Below are 27,588 nucleotides of genomic sequence, written 5' to 3' on the forward strand. Positions count from 1 at the left end.
GCCCGCCTGGTGTCTGACCCGAGGCCCCCGGGGACAGTGGCCGCAGATATCCCCAGAGGGACAGCTGTCAAGAGGCCCTGACTCACGCTGGGCGGCCCTGGTGCGCCGGGTTAGGAGCTGGCCGGGTCTGAAGGGCGGAATGCAGGAATGTGACTCAGGGATTCTCAGTCCGGGATCTTGCTGCGGGAGCCCGAAGCGACATGAATAAAACGTTACATTTCTCGCCTGGGGCAGGGAAGGGAGTCCACGCTGCAGCTCCGACCGGTGCCTGTCCGCGAGACCCCGCCCAGGACTCCAGCTGCTCCGGAAGGGCGCGGAGAGACGTTTCCCGCTCCTCACCGCCCCCCGAGCCCGGTTTGGAAACGGGAGGCCCCCCTGCCGGCGCCCCGGGCTCCAGGGGGCGCTGCGGAGGCGCCAGCAGCGTGCACTTGGCGCGGGCTGTACTTTGCTCTCTTCCCAGGCGGAACCGGGGTCCTAGGAGCGCAGGACATCCACACTGTGCTTCACTTTGCGCCCCCTCGTGGCCCTCTGGGGGGGGTTCCCATCGGGGCGCTGGAGACATGGAGGGGTCTCCCACCGTCCTGACAAGAGAGGGGGTGTCCCTGCTTCCCGGAGAGGCCGCCCTGGAGCACCCCCGCTACAGGGAGGTGGAAAGGGCGCATGGGGTGGGGCGCACCCCCTCTCCAGAGGGAGGGTGGGGCTTTCACTTGCTGCTTTCGGGGCGTCCTGGGGTTGTTGGGGGCGGGTGGAGGGCCCCTCTTTCGGGAGAAGGGAGGGCGTTTCACTGGCTCCTTTCGGGCCCACCCTGCTCCTCCTCTTGGGGCAGACAGGGGGCCCCTTACCTTCCGCAGCGCGGAGGGGTGTTTCACTTGCTCCCCTCTGCACGTCCCCGGGTCGGGGACGCCCAGTTTCCGAGAAGGGAGGGGCCCCACTAGCGCCCATCCGGGAGACGCGCGCTCCCCACCCTCGCCCTCCCCGGGTCTCGCCGAATCGGGGGGGGCGGGGCGACAGGGGCCCCCAGCCTCCCGGCCCCTCCGCACGCCCCGCCCCACCCCGCCCCGGGCACCTCCCACCGCCGCAGGCCGCGCGCGCCACTCCCGGGACCGTCCCTGCGCGGCGCCGGGCGCAGCATGGCGCGCTGGGCCGTCCTCGCCCTGCTGCTCGGCCTGCTCGGCTCGCTGGTGCCCGCCCAGGGTGAGCGACTGGGGGCGCCCGGGGGTGCGACGCCGGGGAGGGCCACGGGGCGCGCGGGGTGCTGGGGACGCGTGCCTGGGGGCGCGCTGTGGGCGGGGGGCGTGCTTGGAACGCGCAGCTGGAGCGGGGGGCGCCTCGGTGGGAGCGGCCAGTGGGGGGGACACGTCCAGTGGGTTGGGGGCACGTCAGGGGGCACCCCCGGGCCTCCCTCCCCGCCGGGCAGGAACGCGCTGTGCCCGCGGGCAGCCAACGCCCCGGGGAGGCGGCTGCGCTCTTTCTGCCAACTTTCTTCCTGGGCCTGTTGGAACTCAGCGCTCGTTGGCAGAGTCACAGCCTGACGTTTCGGGGGGCTGCGGCCGCGGCGGGCAGGATGTCCCCACGCGGGTAACTTTCTCGGGGCTCCGGACGCCCCCACCCCGCGCCCTCGCCCCGGGGCTCGGGCCCTGTGCGCCCCCCGCGCCCCCCCGGGTGCACTCCCGAGCGCGCTCCCGCCCCGCCGCTCGGTCTGGACGCGGGGAGCCACGCCCTGCGTCCCCGGCCTAAATTTGGCCTCGGCTGGAGAGCCTGCAAACTGGGGGAGGGCGCGGGAAGAGTCAGGAAACACTTGGCTCCCTGGAAACGACGCAAAACTGTATCCGTGCCTCGGGGCTGCTGGAAAGCAACGCATTCTCAGCAGATGCTCGGGGCCCCAGGAGCTAATGCATAAACCCCAGAAAGTGTTCAGAGAAGGAACGCCCCCACCCCCGCCCCGCCTCATGACCCCCACCGAACCGGCCCTGTTTGTGGTCTCCCCCTTTTTAAAAGGAAAGTGGGGATCATGCTGCGCGTGGTGCCAACAGCTCACCCCCAGTGAAAGGTGGTTTCCTGGTTCGTGTGCACTTTTCAGGACTGGTCCCACGGGGGAGTGGACACGTTTTAGGAACGAGAGACTGGACGGAAGGCCCGGTTTGTGCGGGGGCGCCTTTCCTTCTGTTGGCAACTTAGCTCAGCACCAAGGGGCTGGGTTGTGCGTCCCGGGCTCCTGGCTTTTGTGGGGGGTGCATTTGCTAATGGATTTCACTGCGTGTACCTTAGAAATGGTGCTTTCTGTGGCTGACTTTAGAGAAAATTGAGGGTGGCCCGTGACGGGTATCTTGCAAGCTTCCAGCTTGCAGGGGAGGCCCTGAACTTGGCTTCCTGTTTAGCATCAGGTGACTCCGTGTCCTTATCATTCCCACCTGGATGCTGCAGGGGCAGGATTTCATCCTGGGGTGTTTGGCGTTTTCTTTCTTTATTTTTTCTAAGCTGCTGTATTTCTTGGAAGGAGACCTACCCACAGAGTGTTTTCATCATGTACTAATTCTCCCCTGATTCATTCTTTACCAAGCACCTCTGTGTGCTGGGACACCGGGAAATGAATTAAAAGTTTCTGGTGGGGGGAGAATGTACCGTGCATGGGGGAGGAGAGCAGGTTAGTAGGACACAGGGACAGGGGAATGGTGACAGTCCCGTAATGCGAGATTGCAGTGGGGCAAGGTGGTCAGTCGTCGGGTGTGAGGGCGTGTCTGGGGTTTGACTGGTTCCCTAGTAATGTTTTGCCTGCCGACCTGCACCCGTCGGGGCAGCCTTATATTCTTTGTGACCCAAACAGTTCATTTTGTAATTTTTAGAGACACTCATAGCATCGCTAGCCCAGGATTGCCTGAATGGTGTTCAGAGAGTACCCAGCAACTCCAAGATCATTGGTACTCTGGTGAGCTGCTGGTGATGATTTAGGGGCACAGGGGTGGGTGCGGTGGGTGTGCGGAGCAGGGGGGCGCACGTTGGCGTGGGGAGCTGACTTGGGTTCACAAGAGCAGAGGAAGGACTGAGCCTTAGAGTGTGGTCTTGAGGGCCCCTTGCCCCCCTTCCTTCCCTGCCGATCCTTCTGGGGCCGGCGGCAGGAAAGGGCTGCTCCAACCATGCCCGTGTGTTTTTGTCGGGGGAGTTGGCATTCCAGTTGCTGAAGGTCACAGCACTGCAGGGGGCCTACTTTGCCCTCTGGCTACAAAAGCCAGGGGCCCCGTCTTCACCGAGGTGCTCAAAGCACTGGCCTGACTTCAGAGTCCTTGGGACCCAGGGACCCAGCAGTGCCTGTGGGACAGTGAGGATGGGGGCCGGGGAGGCCCCACAAAGAAATATGACTTGAATTTGTTGTAGAGCAGGGGGCCCTTGGAAGTGCCTGGGGACATGTGGTTTCCACTCAGAAGCTTAGGGCATGGAGGAGGCCACGGATACTGCTGAGTGCACACAGTGCCCAGGACGCCCCACCCCAGAAAGTGATTCAGCCCCACCTGTCGTGGGTATGGCGGAGGCTGATGAACCCTGGTGTCCTGGGTGTTAGAATTCAAGATTGTGTTGATGGCTGGGGCGTGACCACGCAGGGTTCTTCCTAGGCTTAGGGTAACCACATCCCAGACTCTGAAAGAAGCTGGTCGTCAGGGTGAGCTCAGCAAGGAGCCGGTGTGTAGTGGGTCCGAGATGGATCTGAATCCGTGACCCCACACTTCCTCACCACAAAGGCAGCTCTGTTCCCGGGTGCGGATTCTGGGCATCCTAAACCCACACTGCCCAGGCAGTCCGAGGTCTCCCTGCGATTCCCTCACTTCCTCCCTCCACCCAGAAAGTGTGGGCATCATTTCTCAAGTGCGCTGATGCCTTTTGGCTCTGCCCCGTGGGTGTCTGTCTCAGCCTCCCCTGCGGAGGAAATGCTTCTCATCGTCCTGGCCGCCTGCGCATTTGGCTCTGATAAAAGCTAATTCATCTCCTTTACGTTGGTGTCTTGGCTTTTCCTCCACTCTGTTTGTGATGCCTTAACACCTTTTTTTGCATCTGGAGATATTAAAATACTCGATGTTGGAGTGCAGGGACAGGTAAGTTTCTTGATCTAGATGACGTGCGAGGTGCATGCGCCCCCCGGAGAGAAGAATGTAGTTAATAGAGGCCTGTGACCCCGTCCACCTTTGGGAGGCACGGTGGCATGTCATCCACGATATCTGGAATGTTTTCCAGTTTATTCCAACCCCTGCCTCCCCAGCCCCCCAGAAGACTGGGGCCCCACCCACGTGGAGATGGTGTCATTCATTCCCATGGGGAGTTTCCAATCACGATGGTTGTTTTAAGTGAAAAGAATCACATGTTTTTTATGACTTCTGAACAGGGTGAGAAGTCAGACGGATGCCTCTTAAGGGGCTCAAAATCACAGAGCCTTCTTGCTCCGCACCGAATGATTCAGATGCTCACATAGTTAGAGGCGTGCCTTTCCTGGGGCCAGCCCTCACGGGGTTCGGAGCACACATTGTGTACGCGACATGCCCCCAGAACCCCGCTGTGTGGCCTGTTACTCTTGGATGTCTGCTGCATGCGAAATCTGCAGCCCTGGCTCTGTGATCTTTGCCAGTCCTCGTGATGGGTAACAGAGTCTGTGTGTATGGAGACATCTCCCCCAAGACCTTTTGGGAGCCTACAGTGGTTTGGGAAATACATTCTGCAGACTGAGATGCATTTTCCAAACCTCAGAGGGTTACCCCTGCTTAAAAATGAACTTCCAGCAAGCATTCTAATCAACGTGGACCTTAAAGAAACAAGACATTCAAACTCGTGTGCTGGTGTTATTTACTGCAAAGTCCTGCGTGGAGCAGAACAGGTGGTGTTGGGGCTTTATAATCAAACACACAGTCTTCCCCCATCCCACAGAGCTTCGCCACAAAGGCAGAAAGGAAAGGAAGTGGTGTTATTATTGAGTAAGCATAAAACCAGAATGTGCTGTGCATGCCAGGCATTGCAGAGACACAGAGAGATTTCAGGTGTTTGTGACCCTAAGTGGAGGTGCTCATTTAGCCGTTAAAAAGATGTACGTACGTTTGAAAAGGAATTTCAGAAATTCTGAAAGAGAGCAGAGAAGAGAAGTTTCTCCCCATATTTTCCATGGAGAGTCTTCGTTTGAGTTTTTATTCCCCTTTAAACCTTGCAATGCAAACACCCATTAGACAAAATCACCCTTAACTCTTAGGATGCACAGAACGTGTTTCCGTGACCGTTGGCAATGTGAGCGTTCTGTTGCGTCTCCCTCCTGGGGGGATTGGTGTGTGGGTGGGGGGGGGGTGTGGGAGACCAAAGTGGGTGACCCTGCTTACTGTTGCCATGTTACTTTTTGTCACGGGACATCCTACGACTTGTCATGTTCTTTTCCATTTCTGCCCATCTCTTCGTGAAAGGCGGTGACTCACCAACATTCCTATTTGTGTTTAGCTAATTCGTGGCATTTTTCACATCTCTAGAGGCAGAGGGTTTCCTTTTCTTGAATTTCTCGTTCTTAACTCCTGGCTCTGTTCTTATACCAGTTCTGGGAGCTTGCACACAGGCGTGTTTTGGCTTTGTTTTAGGATGACTCACGGTTGCCACCATCCCTTGTGTGGTCTTGCTGGTGGTATTATTTTAAAAGAATGCCCTAAACAGGAAACCAGAGATTTCCTGTTCCCTCTCCCCAGAGTCAGACACAAGCTTTCAAACCAGTGTTTGTCAGAATGGCAGGTTGGCACCCGTGGCTGGGCCGTGAATTCCGTGCGTGGCCAGCAGCATCTGTTGGGAATAGATGAGAAGACAGCGTGTTCCCCTACAAGCCTTGCTGAGTAAGCATCCATGAGGTTTTTTTGTTTTGTTTTGTTTTGTTTTGTTTTTTCTCATTCCTGTCCACCCTGGATGGACTGGCCAGGGATAGAAACTGCCTTGGTTACCACGGATGGCAGTCAGAAGACTCAGTAGCCCGTTGCAGATCTCAGCGTCCTAAATCACTTTGCTTTCTCACTATTGAAGGGTTGCTAGGATCCCTTCGTTTTGGGGAGCCACCTTAAAGTTGCAGTTGATCAGCAGCGTCTCAAAGAACAAAGTGATTACTCCAAGGTGGGTTTTGCAAAAGACAATGAATTTTAATTCCTTATGGTAGGTAACCACTCTTCAGAAGGTAGCAGAGGTGCCCGGCTGCTATGTTCCGGTGCTCGGAAGGTATTACTCATCCTGGGATAGCAAACCTGGTAGCAAATCCAGGTAGGCAAACCCACCAATCTGTTGGTTTCTTCACACCACATTCTCCCTATTCTTGTCGGATGCCTCGCTGGCAAACGTGGGTCCATACGGGATGCAGACGGAAGGTGCATGCGATTGCATAGAACACAATGCACTGAGGTTGTTGATGGACAAAGAATAAAAAGATGATGTCTTTGGGGACAGATGGATTTGGGGGCATAAAGATTTTGCACAAACTATGCAAAGAACCCAAATATCGCCAGTCAGCGTGTGCTGTTAGAGATCTTCTTTTACAGAAGGCGTGGGTTCCATTCTAAATGTGAAGAAAAGCAGTGCTATTTGCCACAATTCAGCAGCAGGTGTATCTCACCAGAGACAAGGAGAGCTGTTAGGTGTTTAATGTGCCATGTGTAGAAGAGGAGAGGGTTTTGAGGGGCTCAGAGTGAGTGGACATGGGTATGGACGGCTGTTTCTGCAGCATGCAGGCTGCGTGAGAAGTGACAGCTGGCCCTCCCTGCCAAAGAACCTGTCTAAGGATTAGGGACCTGGCTGGAGTGAGGGGACACTTGATGAATAGCGTGAATGATTGATGGATAAGTAGATGACATGATGGATATGGATGGATGGATGGATGGATGGATGGATAGAAGATTGATCGATAGTTGGGAGATGATAGGGTAATGTAGGTGGATAGATAAAAGATAAATATACATACATAGATAGGTATGTAGGTAGATGGTACATAGAACATAGATGATGGATAGATAGATACATAGATAGAAAAGAGGGAGAGATGCAGCGGCTTCTCTTGAGTGGCCTCCGGTTGCGGGTGTACGTTATGTTATTGCTCTGAAGTCAGAAGGACCTCAGCAGCTAATCATGTCACCAGGCTTGCCATGTCCATGTTCCGAAAGGATAAGGAGCTGGCACAAAGTTGGGAAGGAACCAGGGAGTGGGATTGACAGGAAGATTAACCTTATCTGGAGTGTGGGTTCCACCCCACATCCTGCTGCAGCAGAAAGCCTCCCTGTCTACCTGTTGGGATGCCATTCCTGGCTCCCCCGGGGGTTCCCCTCCCAAATCTCTCTCCAGGTTAGCCATATGTAGATGACAGCGGCTCAGTCAGGTCTATTGGGCTACAACCCCCGTGTCTCCAGGGCTCCTTATTTGGAGCATTTCTCGGTATTTTCTCCCACGCCTGCATGTCCTCCTTCAGCCCTATCTTTTGTGATATGGCCATTTGCCCAGACCAAAGACGGAAGACTCGCCCTTCACTCCCACCAACTCCATCCTCCTACGTCCCATCTGTTAGCAAATCCTGTCGGTTTCATCTTTTGCTCTTCTCCGCCCATGCTCCTTTTTTCCACTTCTGCTTTTTTTGTTTGTTTTTCCGAGACCCACACCCCTGACATATTTTTGGGTTGAGTGCAAGAGCTCTTAATTAGTTTCTTCCCTGGACTCCTCGGACACTTTCAAGGTCTCAGGACTTCTCTCAGAATACGTCTTTTTTTTTTTTTTAAATGTACAAGATCACATACATTGGATTGCCAAGAGGAAACCACTTATGTTAAACCAGTTGTCCAATGTGCGGGCAAAGAAGCTGCCCAGGCTCCGCACGTTTCATCCGCCTGCCTCTCACCCTGCTCTGTGCTGATGTCTGGATGACGGCTCCCAGTGCAGACCTGCCTACTAACCCTTCGTGGCCTCCAGGTTCTTGGCCCACAGCTCTGGCCCAGGCCTCCCTGTGACGTCTGATGCATGCGGGATGGCAAAGCCTGGGCTCGGGGGCCACGGGGCTCAGGTGTTGGCAGTTGGCATGTGTACACAGCACCGAGTTCTCCGGGGGGGCTGCCTGCCTGTAACGGGAACATGGCATGGCGGGGGGGTGTTCTGTATGGGAACTCAACTCCATGTGGAGGAGAAGTGCGCTGCATCCTGCTGGCAGACTTACCCAAGGCCGGTCACTCGGGCCTCTCCAACTCCTTATGGCTTCCGTGCTCGGTCCTCCTGCCCGTCAGTCCATCCACCCGCCCGTCCGTCCATCTGACCAGGTATCATTACTCCAGCCAGCCAGCCAGGCAGCCAGCCAGCCATCTGTGTATCATTATTTCCTCACCCATCTGTCCATCTATCAATCAACCTTCCTCCCTTCTTCCCTTCCGTCCATTCACCCATCCATCCATCTTTCCATCTATCCACCCAGCCACCCACCCACCCATCCATCATCCATCCATCCACTTACCTCCCCGCCCACCCATCCATCCCTCCATCCATCCCTCCATCCATCTACCCATCTATCTATCCATCCATCCATTCATCCACCCACCCACCCACCCACACATCCATCCGTCCATCCATCCACCCACCCATCCACCCATCCACCCATCCAGCCAGACAGCCAGACAGCCACCCATCCACCCACTCCTGTTTTACCTATTCTCCATCATTTATTATATTTAGGATCTATCTTTAACCATCTTTTATCCATGTTCACTATAGACAGAGAGTATGTCTTTCTGCTACCTGTCCATCCATACATCCGCATATCCGCCCGGCCTCCCATCTCCCCGCCCACCCCCACACTAGTCCCTGGTGCCCTCACGTGTGCCTCCAGCCAGCATAGGTTGAATTCTCAGCAGTGCCTGTGTTCTCCATGCTGTTTCCTGGGGGCCCAGAGAAGACATGCCGGGTTGTCATCCTCTCTCCTCCGCCTGGAGCTGCACAAGCAGGGTGTCCGTTTTGGTGCAGTGTTGTAAAGGGGAGCAGGGGCCACGGTGCCCCAGGCTGTTGGCAGAGGCTGGGTCCAGGCGACAGGGTTTGAGATGAAGAATCCATAGCAGGCGTTTGCAGAGCTGGCCACACGCCGGCATCATGTGGATAGGCCTGCAAACCCTGGTGCCTGGGAGAAGAAATCTCAGCTTCATTCTGGCCTGGAAGGATGACAGATGGCTTCTCAGAGAAGGCAGCATTTTCTCAGGGCTTGGAGGCATGAATAGGAATTTTCCTGGTATGGAAAGAAAGGATTGGCATTTATGGCAAGTTGAGGATCTGAACAAAAACCCTAGATGGTCAAACTGTGTGACTCCCGGGGCCTCAAAACTCATCTGAAACATGCTAGGGGGGATTTCAAATTTTCAGGGGATACCCAGTGACACCACTTGGATGCCACGGGTACTGTGTGCTTGGCTTTGAATGAAAGTACCGTCTAGTCTCGGTATGCACGGATTCCGTGTTTGCGCATTCACTGACTCGCTAAAATTTTTAAGAAGTTCATTATTCACTACTGTCTGTGTTCACATAGCGGCAAGAAGTGTGAATGGCCTTTCGGCTCTGCAGCTGTCCACAAGTGTCCTTTGTGTGGTTGTGTGATGTTTTTGCGTTTTTGTGCTTTCTGTGTGTGACCCTGCTGTTTGCAGCAGTTCCTGGCTCCTCCGTGCAAGAAGGGTGGTGTGTGCCCTACGGAGAAGATAAAGAGGGTTACGGGAGTGTCTGTTGTGCGGGCGCTGGGCAGGGTGCTGTTGGCCCGGACCCCCACAGCGCAGAGACAATAAACTGCCTTTCAATAGAAACGCACGTAAAACACGGTTATGTGTTCATTGGCTGGTGAAAATGTGACCTGAGGCCACCGGGATAACCTGCTAATTCCCCCGGGAGCCAGTGACTAAATATTAGCTCGTTTGGTATTCCTGCAGCTTTACAAAACCTAAGTACCACCGATAAGGGACATCAGAGTAATTAGTAAACAGAACCGTCCAGCCGGTGTCTGAGCCTCGGGCCAGGTTCCAGACCCACAGTGGGCTCCGTGGCCTGGTAAAGTTTGGGACCGGCAATGGGTCATTTCAGGCCAGACAGAATGGGTGGGTTGGTGACCTCTTTAAAGGAAGAACCATAGCCGGGGAGGTGGCTGGAGGCAGAGTTGGGCTTTAAGTTGGGTTCTGGAGCTTGACTTTTGGGGAGCAGTGCCTCGGTTTCCCGATGGAGCAAGATTGGATTCATTGGGGTCCTGAAACCAGCACCCTGCAGCAGGGGTGAGGGGGCGAGGGTCCTGGGCCAGCGGGGCCAGCGTGACCTGGGGGCTTGATAGGAAGGGGGAGTCAGAGACCTGGCCTCAAGCCAGTCCATCAGAGTCTCTGGGTGGGGAGAGCCCAGAAGGTGTGTCCCCAAAGCCCCTTGACATTTCACTACATTCCCCGGGGGGGTTTTCCAAAACCTGACGGAGCTCAGAGCGACTCCCCACCTCCCCCCAGAGTACAGAAAGGGCATTTCGAAGTAATTCATCCCTAGCTACAGAAAAATACAATGTTTCCAATGTTTAACAATGAAATAAATTGCAACACCGCTTACCATTGCATATCGCCCCACGTCTCTGAAGAGACGTGGGCCTGACTACACATGTCCTGTCTCCAGGGCCCTGGGTGCTGGCCTAGAATTACCCACACGTACTTCATTTATACCTGTATTTATATAAGTTACAGCTTGTATAAGTTATGTAATTTATAACTGCACTCATTCTTATAAATATAGCTTAAGATTATTCTAATTTTATTCCTAGAATTCATTTCTAATGTATTTACTTGTGTTTATATGATTTATAAGCTCTGTGTGTATATTATAAATGACATAATTTATCATTATATTAACTGTGCAATTTCTAGATTTGTTACAGTAAATATCCTTCCTGAATCTCTATAACATTTCTATCTCATTGCTATACATAGTTACTTATATAATTCATAAACTCTATGTATAAGTTATAACTTACAGAGTTGAATTTGATATTATAAATACTTACATTTTATTTCTATTCTAATATAAAATGGCCACATAGAAATAGTGTGAAATTGTTGCCAAAAATGGCAGCCGCAGGGCAGAAGGCCTGGGGTTTCCCTGTTTGCTGGTATCGCAGGAGATTAAAAAGAATTTATGTGTTTTTCTGGGACATCTAGTGTTTTTTACAAGGAGTGTATTTTGTGCAATTACAGAGAAGTTGCTAACAAGAGGCATTTTTCTCTCCATGCTGTTTCCATCATGGATTGGAAATTATTCCTGATGTCAGAGGATCTACTTTTTAAGAAGAATGCATGGGCACATTTCCCATGTTTCCCTAAATTCATCAATTGTTTCCAACATAGCCTAACGTTTTCTTACTTTGAGGCATGAAAGTGATTGTTTGAACAGAGAGAGAATTCAAAACCCAGGACACATTTTTGACATGCTGTTGGATACCCCAAACATCGCAAGACCCAGAAAAATATGCCCCTTTGAAAAAATTGTTTTCTTCATTTTCAAATGTACTTGTATTTCTAACTGGGCTCTTTTTTCTCGTAGATGAAGATTTTAATTTATTGGATGCCTTGCCTGGTGAGTCACAGGGACATCATTTTTTTAAGTACGATGAACGTTTTATTTAAACAATAGTAAACATATAGTTGGAAAACGCAGGGGCTAAGCACACTGACAGTTGCTTCCCAACACAGCTGAAAATCCTCATATAACTTTTGAACCCCACACCCAAAAAAAAACTTAACTACTAATAGCCTATGACTGACCGGAAGCCCTGTGGAAAACATAAACAGTCAATTAATGCATATTTTGCCATTTATATGTATGATAGATTTGTATCCTTACAATAAAGCAACCTAGAGGAAAGCAAAGGTTTCTTGAAATGGTTGCAAACCTGCACAAAATTTCCCAATATACTTATTGAAAAAATCCACGTGTAAGTGGACCCGTATAGTTTGAACCTGCATCGTCCAAGGGTCAGGTGTATATAAGGCACTTGAGAGGGACTGTCCCCGGTGGGCGTGCTGACGTTCCGAGGTGCCCCACGCCTTTGCTGGTGGTGTCTGTCTTTGCACGCCACGTCCCTGCGTGTCGGTCCCTGTGTGTAGCCACATTTCCTTTTTATGGAGGCCCTTGTCCTGTAAGGGTGTGCCCTCATCTGCTAGGAACTCATCTTAAAGCACAGACTGCTGTCTGCAGAGACCCTGTTTGCAGGTGAGGTTCACGGAGTGGATGTGAATTTAGGGGGCATGTTATGCAGTTCAGGACACCTTCATAACTCTTGTGGGCTGTGGAAAAGGCTTGAGTCCAAACCGTGGGTTGGGCTGTTCGCAACAGCCTGGGCCACCGTGAGAGCTTTCCGGAAAGGGGGTGTGGCAGACGACCTCCACCTTCTTTTTCCAAATAAATGGAACGCCTTTGAGAATTGACTCCATGTCCCAGTTCACGTTTTACTGACTAAAATGTCTTTTCTCTTCAGATAATGCCCCGAAATCCACTCCAGTCCCCAAAAAACCTTCTGCCGGTAAGAAGCAAATGTTCCTGGTATGTGCAGGGGATGGGGATGTCACTGCTGGGGTGCGGAGGGGGCCCCGGGTCCCTGAGAGCCGGACGGGACGTCAGCAGCCGGGTAGATGCGTGATTCAGGGGCTCTGGGCAGAGTCTGCTCAATACTTGCATTCTGTTGTGATGGGACACCTTGGCGTCCCGTAATTGGTGTAGGACAGTGGACGCCAACGGTTCTGTGATGTGTTTTGGGGACGTTGGGACAGCACCTCTGGGTGCTTCGACTCTGAGCACCTGAGACTCTCATTTTGGATGTTTATTTCTTAGGAGAAGCCATTTTCGGGGCCGAGATGCTTGTACCATCCCAGAGCATACTCAGATCTCAGCCTCTAGGGTGCGCGAGCTGGTTTTCATTACAGAGTGCTTAAAAATTATAGTCAGGAGTCAGGGACAAATGATGGAATTGTTCAAGGGTCAGATGCATCGTCGGTCACCCGCCCAGAGGGACACGGATGCCAGGGTTATGGACGTCTCACCACGGTTCATGTTTGTATTTCACAGCTTAATAGGTCTGGTTGAAAACAGGGCACTGTTGTGCGGTGTCACCTCTTGAGTGGGTGGACGACTGGCTTCTGCCCATCCACATTCGGCTCCTTGAATGGTGCAGACGTGCAGAGGGTGCTGAGAAGTAACTGTGAATGACTGGCTGAATCTGTACCGTCACGGTCTCCTTGCGTGGACTGTATTCCCACGCAGGATTCATGATAGCTCACACCCTTGTGTTGGCCGGATACACACGTGTCTCTGGAGGTAGCCAGAGCTCGAAATGAGTTCTTAAAACTAAGAAGGCAACCTTTGAACCATCATGAATGGTCCCATCCTCGCGTGGAGCGTGCCCGGGTCCCTAGAACCACATGGTAGGTCCCGTTAGCCCAAATCTGAGCCAACATATCCATCCCTTCCCTGGCTGGGCCTTGCAGAAGTTTCTGGCCACTCGGCAGGAGGTGGCGTTAGAACAGGAAGTGCCTGCAGGCTGAGTTGGAAATCCACCTCGGTCCGTGAAGCGTAAGGGATGTATACATTCGTCTCATTTGGGGGGGAGCGTGTCTTCGATAATTCTCTTCACAGGAGAATGACATGGACATGCTCAGGGCTTTGCTGTTTCTGTGGCAATGCTGGTCAGGCTGGTATTCAGAAAAGTGTTTAGGGACGTGGAGATGCACCGTTTAATGGGTTAGGAACTGACCTCTTTCCGCGTTTCACCCAGGACTTCGGTATTAATGCCCACTTTGCCTTTTAGATGGTGGCGGCTTTGATTTAGAAGATGCCCTTTCTGACACAGGCCAAGGTAAGTCTCTCTATTCAATATCCTAGGTGGTTGAATTCCTTATTAACAGCAGATTATTCTCATTTCCAAGAGCCTTCTCTCTTTTAAAAGATACATACAACTGAATTTTGACCAGGAGAACCGAGGGAATGGTGTGGTGGTGGTGTGGGTTCTTGTTCTGGTCCTATATGATGCCTTTTGGGTTAAAACTGTCACAGCTTTGGAACACCACCCGGTAAGTGTGACCTTTACCAGGGGTGCCCTCTTGGGCATGTGACCTGCGCCTGTACTCCGACAAAGCCACGTTCTTGGTTGAATGCTTCGTGATGCCTTATTGAAAGGCGTAATATGATTTGGAGATGAGACCCTACATTCCATGTACACGGGGCCCCACATGCCCCGTCGCTGCCCCAGACACCTGCTTCACTTCCTGTGGGAAATACAAGGCACAGAGTCCTGCAGCTGGATAATGGTAGAAAGAAGTGGGCAAGTGGCCGTGGGTGGGTCTCCCCAGCAGAGAAACGCACCAGTTTCTGACTGTTTGGTTAGACCTTCTGTTTGCAAACCCATGTTTTGTTGTGTTTATAGCAAAGTGCCAGTAATTGTAACACGTATCTTTTACAGATGACCCAGGACGGCCTAACCCCCCCAAGCCGAAACCGAACCCAAACCCCAAACAGCCTGGATCTTCCGGTAAGACCCCCACTGGCTCTGCGGGCCCACTCTGTGTGTATTTAAGAGTACAGGGTTCCCACATCAGCCAAGGACAGGTAGCTCCAGCTTCGTATGTGGTAACCATGGAGTCTGCGTGCAGGGTTAGTTTTGTTCCAAAAGACTTTTTTAGTTCGCTTATTTTACTGCCAAGATTTTACAGACCTTGTAAATAAATGAATGCAAGATTTCAAATACATAGAATTGATATGGTGCATGGTGTCTGCCGTACTTCCCTTGTGGAGAAGCCATTGTGTTTTAAACCGTTTTTGCCTTTTTCTGGCATCCGTGTAGACTCAACAATAACCCGACACCTGTTCTCTGAATTGAATTGCTTTTGCAATTTTAGCTTTCGAGCAGGTTTTTTGCATACATCTTTGTTTAATTTTGAACAGAGAGGAATATAAGTATCGCTCACATTCTGCCGCTGTGAACCTTGTGATGATTCCTCTCCCCAGTGTTGTCTGTCAGTGTAAATGAAATAGATTTTATGTAAACAGGTCCATCTTTCATTCATTCTGCCATTAATATTGTTTTTTGCGATGAGTATTCCATAAACGTCTTCTCATGCCATTGGACGGTGTTTATTGTATGTCTTTTGATGGCTGTTTATACTGTTAGCTGAACCCTGATTTCAGAGCACTGCGTTTCTTCTGATGTTTTAGAATTAACGACTCATGAAACACCCCAAGTTGATGGTGCACTTTTGTTTTTTGGTGTTTTTTTTTTTACTATTCTAGAAGTTAGAATGTTTAGGTCAGTGTGTGTGAATAATGCTATAGTTTTTGGCATGTTTTTAAAAATTTGCTCCTAGAATTGTTACCACTATTCTGTCTCCATCCAGCCGTGGGCACAAATATCCCTTTCCTCACACCATCACCAGTCCTGTTATTATACCAGAAAACCCTTCTCAGATCATGTAAAATATTTTTCCCGCTTACCAGAGTTTCATGTCCTTACTTCTGAAATTCATTTCCGAAATCAAACAAAATTAAAAATTCAGCGTGTCAATTAGCCACATACGGGTTTTCTTTTGCGGGTTTGTCACTTCTGCGTTATATTTTAAGGTGACCCAGAATTTCCTTGCTGATTCATAAGCCTACTTTATTTCTTTGCGGATATCCATATTGTCAGTCATTTATTATGGAAGTTCTTTCCCACTTAATTTTTGCTTCTGAGTCAGGTGAGCAGTATTTTTTGATAAGCAGACTTTATACACTTTTTTCCTCCTGGTGTCCTTTATGCTTGAATGGCTTCCCTGCTTTTGGGGGGCTATAGATTTTTTTCCTTCTAATGTCAGAATCATTTTGTCATTACTTGTCTCCCTTCTTGGGAAAGATAAAGCTCTCTATTTTCATTGGAATTGTTTATAACTATAATTCGATTTATAGAGCGCTGACACATTTATAGGCTTTTTTCCTTGGGATTCTATTCTCTTTATGCTTCTTTCTCCTAATCTTTAAATATATTTCTAAATTTTCCCCTAGTTTTTATTTGTTTCTATATGAATATATTTTTATGTCCATTATCTTCCTGTTTATATATAGAAATGGGTTTGTACATTGTTCCCCACTAGCCACTTAATGATGAACCCTTACTAACTTTGAATAATTTTCTTTGTTCTGTGGCTTTTGAAAGAAGCCTGTCATATTATTTGTAAATGATTTCTTAAAGTGCCCCCCATTTTATGTTTATATTTCCTCTTTCCAGTTTACTTCTCTCTGCATCATTTGGCCTTGGCTAGAAAACTCAGGACACCCTAAAATATGAGGGGAGAGAGCAGCCATTTGTCATTCCTGAATTTTAAAGCCCAAAGAAATGCACCTTTCAATAAAAGGAATGGTCTTTATTTTTTAAAATAGATACTCATTTCGTGAAGCATCTTTCTATTCTCATTCACTTCCATTTCTAGTTCCTAAACATGAATAAATGTTCGATTTAATCAGGCGCATGTTGTCATCAAGGCCTGTGGCCTTTTTCTTTTTTTTCTTTTAACCTGTGACTATGACAAGGTATAGTGAAGGGTGCCTTTACCTAAAATACATCCTTGCATTCATGGAATAAACTGTCCTTAATCATGATAGATTTTATTAAACTGATAGGTTAGATTTGTTGTGTATCAGCTAGCTATTGCTACCTAACAAAACAGCCCCAAACCCACAGGCTTAAAAAAAGTCTTAAAATTTGTTGCATTGTTACATCTGACAAGTATGTTGTTACATCATTGCATTTGACAAATCTATTGTTATACTGTTACATCTGATGAGTCCGTTACATTGTTACATCTGATGAGCCTGTTGTTACATTGTTACATCTGATGAGTCTGGGCTGGGCTTAGCTGACCTTGGCTTGGCTGTCATACCTCTGTGATTGAGCTGGTGGGACTTTGGGGGTGACTTGTTTGGGGTGGCCTCGGCTCGGATGCCTGAGCCCATGCACATTTCCACTAGCTTTGTGCAAGCCCGTTCTCAAGGGGCAAGGGCACGAGCCCCCAAAAGATATCATTTTTAATTATCGATTTGTCTCCCATTTTGCTAACATCCCATTATCCAAGGTGAGTCACCCGGCCTCCCAGAGTCTAAGGGTGGACCAAATGCTCCACCCACCCACAATGGGAAGAATGGAAAATAGCGCTCTTAGTGCAATGACTCTATATCAGATAGTTCCTTATGGGATTATTTCATTTATAATCATTGAGAAATGGGTAGGCACTTTCAATTTCTGTGGGTGCCATTGTTTACAGGATCCACAGGTGAGTTTTGGGTAAGGCTTATTTTAGGGTTTTTAAAATAAATGGGGGTTTAGTTGTAGTTGCATATTCTGAGATTTCTTCCATCAAGTAGTACTTGTGTTGAGTCCGCCCACATCTGCTTTCGATTCTGAAGTTGTTTCTCCTCACTCCATGACTCCAGGACCCTGTGGACAGTTCCCGTGTGACCCATGACACTGTGTGTGCTTTCTCTCCTAGATGGCTTTTCGGATTCCGATCTCGTTGACGGGACCTCAGATGGAGGTATGGTTACATCTCCATCCGTGTTTTTCCTCTCTCTGTTCCTTGTTGCCCACCTGCTGTTTCGAATCAGGCAGGGTCTAAAGTCTTAGCCCTCAGCGAAGTCACAGCTGTTTGGAAACCACCTTTGGACCCTGCCGTTCACAGACAGGTCAAGGGCATGGACCATAGGACCTGCTCCACAGAGGCTGGTCCCTGGTTACCACCGTCGGTATCCATGGGAGTGGAGGCTGGCTGATCGGCCCTTACCAAACGTCTCCTAATCTAACCAGTCACCCGATTCTGCTGCGACTATGCGGGGTTGCTCATGGTGTGTGCTGTTTCTTATTATTTAATGCATGTGGAAGTCACAGTCATGAGCATGAAGTGGTGGGACTTCACACAGATGACCCTGCTTGCCTGCATTACAACTGATAAAGCAAATTTTCTACCTCTCTCTTTAAAATCTTAGGTCGGTGTAGGGTCCAAAGCAGTATTAAACATAAGTAAATAAGTATAGGTATGATAATACATATGTTTGTAATAATTATAATATATTTGTGTATATTTATTATATTTATGGTTGACCCTTGAACAACGTGGTTTTGAACGGTGCAGGTCACTTACATGGATTTTTTTTCCAATAAGAGTATTCAGAAATTTTGTGGAGATTGGCAACCCTTTAAAAAAAACATTTTCTTTTCTCTAGCTTACTTTATTCTAAGAATACAATATGTGATACTTATGCAAAATATGTGTTGGTTGTTTATGTTATCATAAGGCTTCTGATCAATAGTAGGTTATTCGCAGTTAAGATTTTGGGGAGTCGAACGTTATACGTGGATTTTTGACTACGTGAGGGACTGATGCTTGTAACCCCTGCATTGTTCAAGGGTCAAATGTGTATATGTTTACATACGGTTTGTTTTAATATGTATTTATATATATATACTGAGAATATTCTCAGTATATTATAGTGTGTTTTGGGTGGGCTTGAGGGCCCTGGCTGGGGAGAGGGGACAGCTCCTAGGACCCCCTGGAGCCCACCGTGGGGCTGATTTGAGTCGAGAGCTGAGCCTGGTTTTCAGGGAAATGGGAGAGGGAAGATACCATTCATAGCACAAGGATATCCCCACCCATGAAAGAAAAAGGGCTCCCTAATATTAAACAGCGGTATCAGTGCCAGACTTATTTCTGTTAAGGTTCCTTCCTATCTCAAGGTCACAGGAGTGGATGCTTAGTAGGTCGACACCTCTCTCACCAAAAATCTTCCCAATGCAGTTTGTCAACAAGCCTGTTCCTGTCTTGCAGGCGGTGGGGGTAGCGGCGGCCGACACAGCAATGACCAGGATGGGCAGGGTATGTACACCTGGTGTCTGATGTCTCAGGTTACCCAAATGTGCTTTTGGGAAAAGGTGGAAGGCAGGAGTCAAGACATAACCTTTAGCCTTTGCTCTGTTGTCCTAAAGATGCTGGCATGAAGTGGGGTTGTTCTGTGCCACGTACATGTTGAGCACCCGGCTGAAGTAGCTGGTTGACATCCTCCATGTCCTCGGCCAGAGATGCTGACACGGCCCGCATTGCAGTTCAGGCAGCTCAGCAGCCTCCCAAAGCCCCCTGAGAAGGAATACCATGTGTATGACCCAGGGTCCCCCGGAGAAACAGAACCAGTGGGGTACATATAGGTACACACAGATTTATTCTGAGGAATTGCCTTTTGCCTTAAGGGTCTAAGAAGGTCAGAGTCTGTCTCCTGCAAGCTGGCAACCCAGGGGAGCCCATGGCGTGGCTCAGCCCCACCAGCAGCGCCTGATTTTACTCTAACCAGACCCTCGGTGGTGTGTATGATGCACATCTATCTGCCTTGGTGAGGGCCATCTGCTTTCCTGAGTCTGTGGACTCAAATGTTCATCTTTCCTGGAAACACCCAGATGGACACACCCAGAAATAATGTTTTCCCAGCTCTCCAAGCATCCGCCAACCCCGTCAAGTTGGCACATGACACTCTGTCCTTTGTGCACGGAGCCGGTGTCTGTGTACCCACCATACTGTAGACACAGGACGGAGGTAGTTTGAGAATGACTGGTAGCGGATGGAAACACCATCGTAGCAAAGCACATGAGTGTTATGAAGGGTCAGTGGCTTTGATGTTTTGCAAAAGGCATGCAGAGCTGAGATCTGGCTACATGAGGCCGCTGGCTGCTTACTGGTCCCCACCTGGACACTTCCACTCTGAGATGTGTTCCCTCGCCGGCAACTTATCCAGGTGTTAGGACCATGAACTTGTCATGGGGCTGGGGAGGAAGCAGGTTTGTCCCCCTGAAAACCATTTCCTGGGGGAAACAGTACACATAGTAAAACAAATTCCAATTCCAGATGTCACTTTTGGGGGTCAGGAAGGAGGTGCCCCTCGGAGGGGCAGTATGGCTGGCCTCTCGTATCATGCAAACAGATGCGAGGCTGTGTTTGGGAACCTGGCAAGACCCAGGAGGGGTCCCCTCCACGGTTGCCCAGGGGCCCTGTGTCTCGGTGCCCAGCCTCACCTTCTCCCTGTGGTCGGGGCCACCTGCCACCTGCCCCGCGGTCACCTGTCCTTGACGGCTCCCCAGTGACTGCGCCCTGTGCTTCCTCCCACAGCCGACGCCCCTGGGGTGGTCCCCGGCATCATTGGGGCTGTGGTGGTCGCCGTAGCTGGAGCCATTTCTAGCTTTATTGCCTACCAGAAAAAGAAGCTGTGCTTCAAAGAAAATGGTAAGGTTTTCTCCGCTTGCGTCCTTTCCTGTGTGCCTCGCTAACTTGAAAATGGTGCTTTCTTAAACAAAAACAAAGGAAACTAACACAAAACCACAACTAGGTTGGCATGGAACATGTGCAAGGTGGCTGGTAGTTGGTAAAATCACTGGAGTCCTGGAATCGGACATTATTGCTGTGCTGCCAGGGCTGCTCTGCGCCCGGTGGCGTAAATGCTTCTATTAGTGACGGTCCAGTCCTTGGGCTTTCCGTCAGTAAAGTGGGGGTGGGGGGCTGGCAGTCCGTACAGCATAGGGCTTTCGTGAGGATCCATAAGGTGAGTGTGAATGTCCTGATGGGCCACCCGGCAGGGAGCAAGGGTTGCAGAAATGATTTATTCCTCATCGTTTACCACCACGATTATCTTCATCATCGTTAACACAGGAGCTATGGTTGCAGGGGTGGGAGGCGCCGCGTTCTCTCCACCCGAAGGAATTCAAATGGAAACACGGCGGCCGGTCCCAGTTCTGCTAGAAGTCGGTCCTCACGGGTAGCGGGAAGGCTCTTGGATGGGACATAAGATTTGTAGAACGTGGACAGTGCCACGCTTCCCACACACTGATGGGAGCCCCATCATCTGGCATTTTGGAACCTTATATGCAGAGTCCCTAAGTCTTATAGGATTTGCCATTGGGTGTCAGCAGGTTCTGCCGTGCACACGGCTAATGTTCATGCATCTCTGGACCACCTTCACCCTGGAAAGTCTACTGAGGGGTGCGCTGTGATGTGGTTTGTTGAGGGAATGTTCCGTGGACTGTGGATGGTCCCCCTCCACCTCCTCAGACCCTTCTGAGGTCTGGACGTCTCACACTACCTACAACATTCAGTCTTTATTCCTATTCAGCCCCTGCTCTCACCCACGTAAAGGACCACCAGCCGAGGTCTCTAGGGAAATTCCCAGAGATGTGCATCGGTGCTGACTGAGGCCAAGTTCGATTGTGGGGCTGGAGTTTCCCCTTCGTCTGCCATCATTCTGGAGTTTTAGGTCCACACACAGGATTTAGAGCCTGACATGGAAAATCCTACACAGCTCGTGGATTCAGAGGCTCAAACGAGCCGCTGCCCTTATGTCCCTCTCGTTGGCGTGAATGCTCAGGGTCTCTGACTATGTCTTATTTCACACACGGGACTGGGTGCCTCACATCTGCTCAGGGAAACCCCGCTTGGTTGGGCGTCAGGGGCCCAAATGGCAGATGACCAAGGTGGAGGACATGCCCCCAAAAGAAGTATGACCCTGAACCGAGAAGAAAAAAACAGAGCAAGTGTGTATTTGAGCTCCAGTGCAGATCTGGAGTCGGAAGCGTTTCTGTGACCGTGGGTACGGGACGGCGAAACCCTGGGATACTTGTGTGCCAAGGTACAGGGACTTGAGCAAGCATTCAGGGGTCTCAATAGACTCACCATTGTCCAGGATTTGGCAACGGGATTCAGAAATTGGGAAAAGCAGCCATTCCCCCTCCCAACCCATCCCTGGGTTTATGCTCTTTGGATGAAGTGCTTTGTCCGTCACAGGCGTGGGGCAGGCACGGAAACGGAATAGCTCCCAATGTAGGAGTAGTTGGACTTACAATGTTCAAAAATAAATGCATCCTTGTTGAAAAATTCGCTGAGGGCAGTCTAGGGTTTATGCTTCTGGGAAGCTGGCTACATTCATTTCCCCAGAATATTTCCTGTGAACTTAAATTCCTGAGCCAAATGAATGTTAGGTGCGACCTTAAGTCTTTATTTGCTTTCTAATTTTCATGGACACCATGCCTTTCAGCTTATGTAGATGCACAAAGAAAAGGACAAAAAAAGGGAAACCATGTACTGATTCCAGGAACTGGGGACTTTTGTGTCCAGTCATAAAAAGCCCAGCGTGAACACAAAGAAAATTAGGTAGTATTGTTGTTTAAACAAGCAAGGCTTCAGGGCAGAAGAGAGAGTGTCGCTCTGACTACCTGGGTAGGCATTTCAGCATTTACACTTGATACTGAAAAGTGAATTTAGCATGTGGTGCAGTTCCATGCATTTATGCACAGAGATAAGAGCTGAAGTGTGAATCCGGGTACTCGGTGCATAAAAATCCTACGACTTTCAGGGTCTGTGCAGGGCTGCTGGGTCGGTTTTATTTCTGGGACGGTCCCATTCACCCATATACAGTTGTGAGCTTGGAGACTGGATAAAAAGGATGTGGCCACCGCCAGCCTTACTCCTTGAAGAAACCTTCGTGTTCCCAGAGGGGACATTCACAGTGTGATTTCCCAGGACTTTGTCCTTATAAGTGGAGTTTGTGGGAGCTCTTGAATCTGCATCAAGACGCCGGTGGGTTTTCCCAACACGGCAATACATCAATCACATGGCATCAGCCTCGAGAGAAATTCATGTAAGAGCTTTTCCGTTATTACGGTTTGAACTGACGTATGAAAAAAATATCCCTAGCCGATGAGCAGGGATGGATCAGGCCTTTATTCCTAAAGGTTGGGTTTCGCAGTCCTGAGAGTTTCATGTGTTTTTCATCCAAATGACGGATGCCGGCCCATGGAGGTCGTTTTTGGACGCAGGCTCAGGGTGGACATGCATCTGGCATTTTGACGTATTGTCTTCAAGAAACTGGTGCAGGGGACGGGTGACGTGGAGCCGGCCCCGCTTGGATGGAGCTTCGCCTTGCGTTTTGTCTGTTGGTGTGAGCACTGCTGCTCTGTGTGCCGGGCCACTAACTTCCGATGCTCCCAGGCACGTGCACCCGCTGTTTGCAGCATCCTTGGCCGGTTGCAGTTTCTGGCAGCTTTCAGGACATGAGCTCACGGCATGTCCCCGGGCTTAATTTCAGTTTCCACTCTGCCCCTAGCTTCCTTTGCTGATGGGTCTGGACGCGTCTTCCTCCTTTTCTTCTGAGCGTCTTTCTAACATGTAGCACCCCCGGGAACGTGGGCACACGCCTAAAACCAACCTGTTGCAAGTTTACTTTTGTTTTTTGTGTTTGTTTTTGTTTCTGTTTCTCTTTTTTTCAATCTTCCGTTTCAGATGAGCCGAAGGTCTAGGGACAAGCAGAAAGCCCCGTGCAGGCCTCAAGATCGAGCTGTCCGGTCAGCGTCTGCCCACGGAGACCCAAACTTTTTATAAAGCAAACTGTGGCATTTGTCTCCGCTCGAGCTAAATGGCACGGGGATGCGATTCTCCCGGGCGGCAGTCCATCCCTTGAATTCTCTCGGTTTCCTCCCTTCTTCATGCACAGAAGTTTATTAGATAACCGCACAGGTGGCCTCAGAAAATGAAGAGAAACGCAGATATTTTTCTTTGAAACATTAGCCCAACAGCATGGGAGAGAGCAGCTTCCTTAACTGACTTAAGTTCTTCATGATTGACGGGTGACTCAGGGATCGGGCAAGGGGGTGGGGGCGGCCACCACCACCCCTGCCGCCTCCTGGGGCAAACCCCACCGCCTTTGGGTCATAGGGTTGATCCTTTAAGCCACCGGTGGAGGTGGGGACCCTGTCACGCCACAGCCCCTGGACTTCTTTGTTGTGTTTTTACTCCGTTTCTCCTGAGGCAATTCCTAATGGTCGCTGATCAGGTTTTCCCAAGAAGGGAACTTTCAGTTCCCGGGGGGAGAAGAAAAAAATCCATATTTTTAGGAATAAATAAAAATCTCACGATTTAAAACATTTTAAGGTCAGTGGAGAAGGGGTAGTAGGTATTCGGCTTTTGTTGACACCTGAGAATTTTTATGTGCCTGAGTGTCCCTTAAACTGGATGTTTATTCCCCTTCCACATGTGACTGTCACCTTTTCGGGCATAAAAATTACTTTTCTCCTTTTGACGAAGTGCTGGCATTGACTGTAATGTCCCTCCTGGGCTGGGATGGGTGGTAGAGATTTCTGAACCGAGTGGCAGGTTTAGGGGCTAGTGTGACTGGTCCATTGGGAGGAGGGTTGGGTGCCCCACAATGAGAAAGTCCTTTTCTGGGGACAGGGGGAGTCCCAGCACCATCCAGGGGTCCCCTGGAGCTTGACAGAGGTCACCTGGATGACCTTCTGGCTGTTTGGACGATATGTGCACAGGTGTCTGCATTCTGATAAAGGAGGCCTGTGCCCCAGTCAGCCCCATCAAATCCTTCTGTGCCCACTAAAAATAATGTCACTGTGGCCCCCAAAATCAGGCACTGCTAGACAGTCCCCTGGTCCCCCCCAGGGCCAGTTTTGCCACCAAGGTCATGGCATCTATATCCATAAAGAGACCCTCTAAATGCTGCTCTAATAACTGCTAATGGTCCCTACCCTGAAAGGAACCCGTGGGAATTACTTTAACAGCCTGAGACCCGGCGTGTTTGGCCTCTTCAATTGCAAGGTTGACTTGGGAGGATCCATGGAGCATCTTAGGGAATCTGTTCTCCGGCTTCTGCCCCCTGCACATATCTGTTCAGAGGATGTAGAACTTAAGATGCCTTCTATTGGTCCGAGATAATTTTGGCCCCAGAGGATCTTACCTTCCTGCCCCTTCATTCCACATGGTCTTTTTTGATTTTTTTTTCCCACGGAGCCAGATTTGACAGGCTGTTTCATGGCCCCATTAGAATATTTTTGTCCTTAGCCACCTGCATTTTTTTTCTTGGTTGGTTCAGATGATTTGCCCTGTGAAATCACTGCAGATTTAGAATTTCTTGCCCCGACAGTTTTCTCTAACCACGTACCCGAGCTTTTCACGCACCCCACATCCTGCTGATGCAAAGACCAGTGTTTGCAGCCACTGCTGTGTAATGCTTCTCACGGGCTCTTCCCTGTGGGCATTGTTCTTTACTTTTTAAATGTAGGCTTTGAGTCTCCCAGGGGTCTCCTTACAGACGACGGCATTCATTCTGTGCCCCGCCCTGCTCCGTTTTTTTCTGGGACCTGGGTGCAAATTATGTTGTGCGCTGTTCATGAAAGTGTTGCAAGATGGTGCATTTTCACAAAGATTAAAGCTTTGCGGGTGGAAAACAAATGCTGGTGAGTGGGGAGAGCTCGTGCGGGTCCCTTTCACGCGGAAAACGCTTACATTGTCTTAGCAACAGTGCTGTTGAGAAATAAATGTATTTTGTGTGTGACTCCCAAGTGTGTTTTGAATTCTGTCGCCTGTGCTGTGTGCCCGGGAGAACCTTTGGGGGCGTGGTTGTGTTTTCTGTTGATGTGTGTTTGAGAAATGTGCAGATAGAAATTTGGAAATGAGAGAAACGCAGCAGCCGAGACGCAGGAGCGCCCAGGGCTGGTGAGCTTGCGATGCCCCTGACCGGGCCGTCCTCCGTGGCCTGGTTCCCAGTGCATCGCATCACTCATGCTGCTTTGGGGGTGGGCGGCCGGTAGGGTAGGGGGTCCATCACCAGGAGGCTGCCCCCTTTAATTACCCCCTTGGGATTTTGTTCCTGCTTTCAGCCAACCAAGGCGAGCTCAACATGGAAAACCATCCGGGCAGCAGTGCCGAGCCTCCCGGTGAGCCGGGCTTTTGCCCGTCCCTTTTCTTTGCCATTTGCTTTCCTCTGCCCCCACCCTACCCGCCGGCCTGCCCCAGACCCTGCCCGTGGGGTTGGATGGCTTCTGCGGCATCCTATGGTGTTCTTGTGAAACGGGGTCCCTTCCTCTTGGCAGTTCACCGGACTCTGCTAGAGAAATAGGAGCTGGGCCGTGGAGCCGGCCCCCCGCAGGCTCCCCGCCGGATCACCAGGCCCGCCACGCCAGCCCCGGCCAGCCTGGGCCTTCGCTCCAACCGGGAGTCTGCTTGGATCTCGAGCTGCCCGTCGCCGGTTGGGTTGATGCTGTTGACTAACCTTGAGTTTTGCATCCAGAAGGGAGTGGCCATCATCTCCCCCATAGCCCTTGGGGGCTTCCTGTGGGACGTGAAGGGCTCCCCATCACAAAGCCCCCAGCATTTGAATGTCGACCCCACCGAGGTTCCCCGACCTGGAACTCTGGGCCGTGTACAAATGACACATCTGTTGAACGCGTCCAAAACGTCCCCAGCATTGACCCTTTACAGAGTGGGGTAAGACTCCATGAGCTTCCTCACTGCTTCCATTGGGTAGGAACTTTTTCACATAAGACTAATAAAAAAGAAATTAGAAACCACGTACTTTTTCTTTAAATGTTTTGCCAGAGGGTGGCTTTGCACCACAGACAGGCTGTGGAGAGGAGGGAGGTGGACCCCGTATTCTCTTTTCTAGTCTGGAAGACATATGATTGATGTGTGTGCCAGCTCTTAATTTCTGGGGTTTTTCTTTCTCTGCCAGTTTCCTTACCCTGTCGCACTGGGGACAGACTTCTCAGCATTCGGATACTCCCCTGCATCGGCTACTCCATGCATTCAGATACTCCCCTGTATCAGCTATTCCATGCATTCAGATATTCAGCATACATTCAGATACTCCTATGCATTCTGATACCATGAATTAGGATACACCCCTGTGTCAGCTACTCCCCGTGCCATCAGCTATTCCCCTGCATCAGCTGCTGTACATGCATTCAGATACTCCCTTGCAACATGTATTGCCCTGCATGTTGCATTAATGTCTAAAGTTGTGTTTGTTAGGCAAAAGGGTGTGGTGTGGGCATATTTTTTTTATGAGTACTGCCCAAGCATCCTCCAAAGATGTTGTATAAAATCATGGTACCCCCCCCCTTACCCCCAATGGTGTCTCAGATCTACAAACTTTCTGATCATTGCTAATCTATTAATTGAAAGAAATCAAAACCAATTGTTTTACATTGCATTTCTCTTCACACAAGTGAGTTTGAGAATCTGTGTGTGGAAAACCCATTTCTGTGGCACCCATTTTAATTACGCCTTCTGCCATTTTTCCTTTCCCGGTCCTCTTCTTATTGATCTGTAGCAACTCTTTACATATTAAAGATCATGCCATTGGCCTGGGAAGTAGGTAGCAAATGAGATTTTTCACTTTATCGTAAGCCTTTAAAATTTTAAATGAAGTGAATTTTCCTCATTTATTTTTATTATTTTTGTATTATTTTATATTAGTGAAAATTAGTTCATGGTTTCTGGGTTTGCTTTCCTACTTAGAAACACATCTGCTATCCTGATATCATTTTGTTTTATTGTTATAGTTTCTACTAACACTTTTATGGGTTTATTATTTTTTTAACCTTAAAATACTTGATCTCCTAGGAATGCATTTTTGTATGGGGAATGGGAAAGAGGTTCTTTTTTATACAGGTTCCCTCCCCACCCCCAAAACATTTTTTTAACTGACCCATATTTTCTCCATAGATTAGAAATA

At 50.0% G+C, this 27,588-nt stretch overlaps 1 protein-coding gene across 3 annotated transcripts; it reads left to right on the plus strand.

Annotated features, from left to right (window-relative positions):
• Positions 1–1,041: 1,041 nt before the first annotated feature.
• Positions 1,042–26,422, plus strand: CD99 (CD99 molecule (Xg blood group)). 3 transcript variants are annotated; one of them, XM_037013416.2, is made up of 10 exons: positions 1,045–1,194; positions 11,566–11,598; positions 12,500–12,544; positions 13,826–13,873; positions 14,477–14,545; positions 17,532–17,576; positions 18,864–18,911; positions 20,190–20,303; positions 25,733–25,789; positions 25,946–26,422. In XM_037013416.2, the coding sequence occupies exons 1-10, from the start codon at positions 1,131–1,133 to the stop codon at positions 25,969–25,971; spliced, it is 549 nt and encodes a 182-aa protein (XP_036869311.2). In that variant the 5' UTR covers positions 1,045–1,130; the 3' UTR covers positions 25,972–26,422. The 3 variants fall into 3 exon arrangements, with proteins under 3 accessions (XP_036869312.2, XP_036869311.2, XP_073083816.1); XM_073227715.1 differs by lacking the exon at positions 1,045–1,194 and adding an exon at positions 6,183–6,258; XM_037013417.2 differs by lacking the exons at positions 25,733–25,789; positions 25,946–26,422 and adding an exon at positions 23,349–25,407 and having other exon boundaries at positions 1,042–1,194.
• Positions 26,423–27,588: the final 1,166 nt, after the last annotated feature.

This window comes from Manis javanica, chromosome X (genome assembly GCF_040802235.1).
Source record: "Manis javanica isolate MJ-LG chromosome X, MJ_LKY, whole genome shotgun sequence".
In the NCBI taxonomy this organism is placed as follows: domain Eukaryota; kingdom Metazoa; phylum Chordata; class Mammalia; order Pholidota; family Manidae; genus Manis; species Manis javanica.

What these genes read in the sequence shown, in the direction of transcription:
- CD99 (XM_037013416.2), top strand. Translation starts at nt 1,131, where the DNA reads ATGGCGCGCTGGGCCGTCCTCGCCCTGCTGCTCGGCCTGCTCGGCTCG. An exon ending in CCTTTCTGACACAGGCCAAG is followed by an intron (nt 13,874 to 14,476) that starts GTAAGTCTCTCT and finishes TATCTTTTACAG; the next exon opens with ATGACCCAGGACGGCCTAAC. An exon ending in TGACGGGACCTCAGATGGAG is followed by an intron (nt 17,577 to 18,863) that starts GTATGGTTACAT and finishes CCTGTCTTGCAG; the next exon opens with GCGGTGGGGGTAGCGGCGGC.